Source organism: Trichomycterus rosablanca, chromosome 1 (assembly GCF_030014385.1).
Source record: "Trichomycterus rosablanca isolate fTriRos1 chromosome 1, fTriRos1.hap1, whole genome shotgun sequence".
In the NCBI taxonomy this organism is placed as follows: Eukaryota; Metazoa; Chordata; class Actinopteri; order Siluriformes; family Trichomycteridae; genus Trichomycterus; species Trichomycterus rosablanca.
This window is the reverse complement of record NC_085988.1, coordinates 38233450-38241507: the sequence shown is the minus strand read 5'-3', so window position 1 is coordinate 38241507 and position 8058 is coordinate 38233450. Positions and strand designations below refer to the sequence as shown.

General features: G+C 34.2%; 1 protein-coding gene across 6 annotated transcripts in view; it reads left to right on the top strand.

The window, feature by feature from the left end:
* The first annotated feature begins 5323 nt into the window (after positions 1-5323).
* Positions 5324-8058, top strand: part of ptprz1a (protein tyrosine phosphatase receptor type Z1a) — a 64260-nt gene continuing 61525 nt past the window's right edge. For all 6 annotated transcript variants that reach the window (XM_062992415.1, XM_062992424.1, XM_062992407.1 and 3 more), the window contains exon 1: positions 5324-5385. In XM_062992415.1, the coding sequence (XP_062848485.1) occupies positions 5325-5385 (61 nt within the window). In that variant the 5' untranslated portion in view covers position 5324. The remainder of the gene's footprint in view (positions 5386-8058) is intronic.

Sequence of the window (8058 nt, the reverse complement as noted above, 5' to 3'; positions counted from 1 at the left end):
ATGGGTGGAAAATGACCCATATTCATCCATTCAAGAATATTTTCATATGCACATTTGTCAGTTATTCATGTATTTGCTGTCTTAGCTAATAAAAGCTATCTACACTAGAATATGTAAACAGCTAGCAAGCAAATAGTATTGGACATATTCAAGATTCAAGAGCCTAATCTTTGGTTGTCTTTCAAAAGATCAGTAAATATGTTTTTGACTACAAACACTTACAAATGTCAGTAGTTTCTGTCAAATTCCATAGTAAATACATAAGGGTCATTTTTGACCCATGTTGTGCATTAGAAGGGTAGTGATACAAAAATGATTTTTATTAAAAAAGTAAAAAATATAAAACTGAAATAAGGATTTGTGATGATCAAAAACAAGTTAATTGAGGAATTCAAGGAAGCTTGAATGACGAAATTAATTTATTGTAAAGATGTAGAAAATAAAAACTTTTGACCCAGGTTGTGCATCAAAGGGTTAACTCCTGTAAGTTTCGAGGTGGGGTCTCCATGAATCGAACTTGTTTGTCCAGCACATCCCACAGATGCTTGACTAAACTGAGATCTGGGGAATTTGGAGGCCAAGTCAACACCTCAAACTCGTTGTTGTGCTCCTCCAAACCATTCCTGAAGCATTTCAGCGTTGTGGCGTCCTTGTAATCTTGTAAGATTGTTGATTCAATTTAAGTACTAACATGTTTATTTTAGGTGTGGTAACAATCCTATAATGCTGAAATAATGTAGTGAAAAGAATATAAATACAGAATAAAATTTTGTTCATAATCCTTTAATTAACAACTAACAGCTGTATTAGCTACTTTTCTTCAGTTTATCTAACTTCCACATCAGAATAAGAAAGTTGACTGATACATGGACACTGCATCTTTGTTGTTTATATAAAGGGTTTTGGGAAATATAAATAGTAAAAAAAAAAATGTTAACTCATTATGATACACTATATGGACAATTGTATTAGCACACCCCTTCAATTTTTTTAAATTCATGTATTTCAGCCATAAGCTTACATAAGCTAATGGTAGGTAGACTGTGTAGCAGTATTCTGGATGTGTGTCTCAGTGTGTGTGTGTGTGTGTGTGTGTGTGTCTGTGTGTTTGTGTGTGTGATGGACTGGTGACCTGTCTGCAGTGTTTCCTATCTTTTACCCAATGAATCAGACCCACCATAACCCTGACCAGGATAAAGCTGTTGTAAAACAGACAATTTTTTGAATTAATGATTAAGTATTAATGAATACAATAAAATTATTTTTTTAATTGAACAAAAAACAAGTAACAAAAAAGACAAACACAACTTGTTCTACGACAGAAACCAGGTAAAAAAGCTTGAAAATTCTCTTTCCTACACAAAAACAATGGCTGCTTTCTGAATGGTTTTGGGCCCCCTAAAAACATCCAATCTCACAAGTGAAGTGTTGAAACTGCATAAATTAAAGATAATCCTTAGTAAATTATGCAGATGAATTCAATTGGCCACTAGAGGAGAAACACTGTAGGATATAACTACAATTTGAAACCCTGTTTATACATGCTGCTTTCAAACACATCTTCAAGTAATTTACTAAATAATTCTAGTTTGTTATTGCTGTGAAAGAAATGTAACCATGTAAAAATTCTTTACACAGCCTTGTTAAATTTTCTTAACAGAAGCCTATTTAAATTATTTTAGAACATGACTTATTGTGTAGTGCTATAGACTTAACACAATACATTGATCAAACCATGCTCAATCTAATAATAACAGAAAAAGAGAGACAGAGATAAAGAATGCTGATGAATGAATGAGAATAAAAACATTTTTCTCCCTTTGCTTATCAAACAGTGACAAGTATAACCTACATAATAACATATCCTTCTGGTTTAGGAAAACAAATGACGACACCTGACTTAAACAATGGTTATGCAAAACAAAAAGGGGAATAAAAAATACAATATGCAAGCTGACATCTTTATTATCAATTTTACCGTTTTGTAAAATAACTCATTTATCTGTTCCTCCTCTTTGGACACCCCCTCCTTGTCTCCCATTCATATAACTCACACTGCACAGTATCACATTTCATTGCTATAGACTTCATTTTCAGGGTCACTGATGATCTACTAGTTGCCACTTTGGTGCCTCATTTGACTTCACCCGATCTCTAAAGTCAAGTGGTCACAGGTCAATGCTTTGAATGCGCCTTTCTTTCCTCTGGTCATTGCACTGACAAAAAATATTACAGACTTGCCATTACAACAACTTTATCGTGTTCTAGCTGTATCTTTATTTTGATATAATGATGACAATAACAGGCAATAACTTTTACAATGTTTCTTCTTTGTTCTATGTCTAAATAAACATTTAGGCTAATAATTTGTTTTCTACAAAAAGTTTTCCTGTTAACAAAGGATATAGCATTCTCAAATCTTTTCACAATTGTAAGCTACAGACAATATGGTTTTGTGCTAACTTCACCAACTTCCAAGGTTGTATGAGGAGTATGGGTCAGGGACAGTGTGGAAAAGGGTGGTGGCTTACAATGCAATTAATACTAGCCTATTTTTGGACTAGAATTAAGTAAGTCCACATAATGTTTGGGTTTATTGGGGCATCACTATGGAGCCCAGAGCCAGTTAGATCTGAGTTACAGTTGCCTGCACAGGGCCAATTATGATATCACGAACATTTGCCGATGAGCAAATTCTGTAAAACAATAATGGATTCTTCTATATATTTCATTTTTAGTTTGTAAGTTAGTTTCCAGGTATCGGCTTCTTTAAAGTGATTGATTGATTCTATCTTTCGAAAGTTTGATAACACACTGAAAAAAAAGACTAACATTATCATTGTGATCGAGGATGTAGTTGTAGCAAGATAAAAAGGAGATTTATTAGGAAATCAGTCTGACATAGTTTAAAAAGGTTTTGATTTACTCAGTGGAAGGCTGTGAGTACTAATTCTGGCATTCTTGAACTGATGTGTCTAAGCTTCAGCAAAACCCCTCAACAGCTGCTTCCTCTGAGTGAAAGCGTCCAAGTAAATGCAGGCTTTGGGCAATCATTTGGTCTCATGTAATTATTAGATACTCTTTACAAAACTGATGTATTCTGTTTCCAGATAACCTGATGAGAGTTTTTATTAACTTAAACAGTTTTTGAGGTGTACGTCGTTTAAGGGCGGCGCAGGCTCGCATAGCGTACCCAGTAACGAGCTTTACTGAATCGACTCTTTTAAGTGAACTAATTTGAGTGAATCTTGAGACTTCACGTTTTGATTTGACATTCAAAAGTACGTATAAACTTCTGCAAAGGATTACTTACTTCTGCGACTTTCATACTTTTTTCCAGGGGTGATTATTGATTCAAAGATAATATATAAACAACATAGACAACAATTAAATGATAAAAATCTAGCTATAGTTGTAAAGTTAGGCTATGAAACCTACAGTGCTGTGAAGAAGTGCTGTGCCCCTCACTCTCAATGTGATTCTTTTAAAGTCAGTACTTATAACCTTAATTTTGTGTCTTATAAAGTCTGGACTGACTTGTGTAATTTTAATTATTGTCCTGCTGCAATACCCAATCACACTTGAGGTTTAAGTCATGAACTGACAAGCAGACATTTTTAGGATTTTCTGATAAAGAGCAGAATTCATTGTTCCATTAATTATTGCAAGTTGTCCAGATCCTGTGAAAGCAAGGCAGCCACAGGCTACCACACTACCACGATCATTTTTGACTGTTGGCATGATGTTCTTTGGTGGAATGTGGTGTTTGCATTATGCAATAGGACCTGTCTTCCAAAAAGTTTCACCTTTGACTTATCAGTACAGAGAATGTTATCCCAAAAGTCTTGGGGGTCATCTAGATGTTTTTTTTTTTTGTCAAATGAAAGACAAACCATGTGGAATCGTGTACATTGACCTAAAGTAAGGCAAGTGATTTTTAGGTTTTTAGATGTTTGTCTGGGTTCTTTTATGACCTTCTAGATGAGACGTCGATGCATTCTTGGTGAAATGTTGGTAAATGCATTTTTGATTAAATGTTCGCTGGAGTCCCTGAGTATTAGCAATGGCTTTCTAAGTATTTCCAAACTGAAGGATTTGAGTTTGTTTGACTTTGCCTGACAGACAGGTTCTATTTAAGTGATGTTTAGATTCAACAGGTCTGGCAGTAATCATGCCTGGGTGTAAAATCATACCTGGGTATAAGCTAGTAAAATTGTCAACTGAATTCAGGTAACTGGTTAATTTAATAGCTAAAGGGTGGCATTACGTTTTCACATATATAGGGGCCAGGTAAGGCTGAACAGCATGTTTCCTTAAAAAATAAATATCACCATTTAAAACATAGTCACAGAAAAAATAATTGAAATTCCAAGGCTGGTTTAAACTGTGTCTCCTTCAAGGGTTTTGTAAATGTTTGATTTAAACTTTACCTAATAGTTGGTGTTTTCAATGTCTATTACAAAGTGAATTGTAAATGTAAATATCCAAATAATTATACAAATATAACAAATGATAACTATATATAAGAGAGGCTGTTTAGACTGTTTAATACAGTGTGAGATCGGGCTGTACTGTAAAAATGTGACAGAAAAAAATGACAGTTTTAAAATAAAATAATCAAAATTAATGGTCCAGGTCCTTTCTGTTTGGAGTTTGCATGTTCTCCCACCATCTGCGTGGGTTTCCTCTGGGAGCTTCAGTTTCCCTTCACAATACAAAGACATGTAAGTTAGGTAAATTTGAGATTGAAAATTGTCCAGGACTGTGTTTGACATTGAACTTGAACTGATGAATCATGTGTAACCGAACTACCTTTTATGTCATGAATGCAACCAAAGTGTAAGACATAATGTTAAAATCCTAATAATAAACAAACAATATGAAAAAAACTATATCAAGCTGTACACTAGGCAGAGAGGACGCCTCTTTAGCAGGCAAGGTGAAGGGCTGTGTCTCAATCCGTACACAATATTCTTGCTCCTAAGTTTGTTTTAAACATTATACTTGCCATTGTACACTATTCAGTATGTATGTAGGATGATATTTGAAACAAGTTCCGTGTTCAGCCATACGTATTATGTTTGTCTTTGTTTGTGATTTACGAATCGATTCATTCATAAAGAGCCGACTCAGTTTTGAATCGCGCATCACTCGTATCCTCTCGGACCTGTATACTCAACGGAATGGCGCTCGAGTAGGAATCGTAACAAGGACATCAAACTCCCGCATTAAACAAATGTGAATTTTTCTACCTTGTCGAATGTGGAGTCTCCTGCCATCGAGTTAATGATTACTTCTTCTCTTTTGACCTGTTTACGGAAACAATGAAGAGCCTGGACAGTAAATGTGCTATTTCGTGTCTCCTGATACTCATCTGTCAACTAGGTGCGTATTTAAACTTTGAATTTAGCTTTACTCGGGTTGTGTATCCACTGTTGAATGAAAACCTACAGTTTTTACCACCTACTTAGCTGTACACGAATGCAGTTTTAGATATTATAATGAAACCTAGTATGAGATCATCTATCTATGTAATCTGTTTAATTTACGTTTACGTACCATTAATAGTTAATCTGACTTTGTTGATTTTACCATGTGATAAAAATTCCAACTTTTTTTTACGTACATATGCTATACATACTTGTAAAACTGACACAAATACTGCTACTAAGTTCTGGTCCTGTCTACTTCTAGTATCTGCTTTTTTATCTTAAAATCCCTCATTCTGGTTTGGATAAATTGGATTTATTATTTATTTATTTTATACGAAAAGCATGTTATTCTGTATTTATCACAATTTTGTATTCTGTATTTATCACAATTTTCCCTACTCAGCTTTACATTTATTTACTTTTACATTTACATTTATAGTTCGCTTATTAAAGATAATATAATAAATGAGCAGTTATTTATTATTTATGGATTAGTATTGTTTTCATATTTGTTACTTAAACTGCTGAAGTATTTTTGAGTTGAGCCATCCAGCATTTCTTTTCATATATTTGATCACTGTCATGTGGTAATGTGGGACAAAAAGATTTCATAGGACAGATGTTTGGTTGGTCTAAGACTTTGCGAATAAATAAACAAAATATGATATTTATGATAATGTATCACTAATTAACTTTGTATTGCTTTGGCATTTGCAGAGAGTAATTTTTATAGGAATAAAAAGAGCAAGTAATGATTGTTAAGGCCAAGTAATAATATTGCAGATCTACAAGTTGTAATCCACTAATACTTGTTTCTGCTGCCTCGTGCCTAACATGAAAATGTTAAATCTCTTAATACAATAACCTTATATTGCAGTCTAGACACACAGAGGTGCTGCTTGTACTTCTTAGCTTTAGACTTACAGATGCAATCAGAAATATTCAACCTAACAAAGACAAAAAAAGGTTTTATGACTCTAAACCTTTCTGAAGATCTAGATTTAGTTTTACTGCCATGTTACAGCTATTCAACCCCTACAAAAATAGTGCTGATCCTAAAACCTGCTGCTAGTATGTATGACCTAAAGTTGGGTTACAACATGATTAAACCATTGGGAATAAATAACAACTTAATTTGCTTCAGCTGTGATGTGTTATGTAAACACCACCTGAGACCCAAAGAACACCTTGTGTGTTTGTGATGAAAACTAAAAAGCTGTCACAAAAGCTGAGAGATGAGATCATTTCATTGCACAAGATGATTTCCAGCACCTTAAACAATTCTAGAGACACCATTCGAAAAATTGTCTGATTCAGCAGCAAACCTGCCTGGCAGCTGTAGAAAGCCCAAAAATAACTTATTTCAGAAGACCTACAGGATGACCTGATGAAGGCTGGGAAAATGTGTCAGAGGCAACCATGAGACGATCACTTAACAACCAAAGACTTCTTGGTCAGACTCCACAATGCACACCACTCTATTATTTTTCTGCTGCAGAAAGTGGCAATCATGTCTGTGTGTGCATCATGGGTTCACAGAAATATCAAGGCATTTTGTGCAGAAATGGTTTGGATTCTTTGGTAAAATTGAACCTTGGACTTTAAAGCAGGACATGATTCCAAGCACACTTCCAAGTCAGCCAAAGCTTGGTTAAGGAAATAGTCCTGGAATATCATGGAGTGGCCTTCTCAGTCACCATATTTAAATGCCATAAAATGGGTGGAATTTAAATAAAGCTGTTGCAGCATGAAAGCCATCAAATGTTAAAAAGCTGGAAACTTTTGCACATGAAGAATTGGTAAAGAGAGGTGTCTGAAGCAAAATTGCTTATTAGAGGTTATTAAGGCAACAGGTTGTTGCACACAGTACTGAGGCTGAGGGTGGATTAATAGTGCACATGAACATTTGTCAGGAGAACTAGATGTTTTTTTAATAAAAGCTCAAAATTATTATGTTTATGATTATGTAATATCAACTTAATGTTATCAGTATTGCTTTTATATATCAATAAATATTCTTTCTTTGTTTACTGAGACTTCTTCAATTCTATACACGTTACCATAATACCTTTTAAGGTAAGGGGGTTAAATATTTCTGATTGCACCTGTTTACTTTAATAAATTCAGCGCCATATAAATGCCCTCCTTCTGATTTCCTCTAGTTTGCATGTGTCACTAAAAATTTTATGTTCTTATGCAACATTTAATATAAATATGAAGTACATATGATAACACAAAACACAGTAATCAGATGATCAGTTTAAATGATCTTTTAAAATGCCAAAATCATAAAATCATTGGTGTCCTCTTTATTAGCAACAAGAAGGGGCTATTAAGTATGAACAGCTCGTTTATGGTCACTTGTGTTTTATATCATGAACTGATAACCAGACATTCTACTTCAGAATTATCTAGTAGATAGAAAAATTCATGGCTCCAGACACTATGGCAAGTTGCCAAGGCCCTAAAGCAGCACTAAAACCCCCACATCCTGCGTAACCCAATGTTTGACTGTTGGTATGATTTTCTTTTTGTGAAATGCTTTGTTAGCTTTACAATATTTGTAATAATAACCTATGACTTCCAAAGATTTTATTTAATACTTATCACAGTTAATTATTTCAAA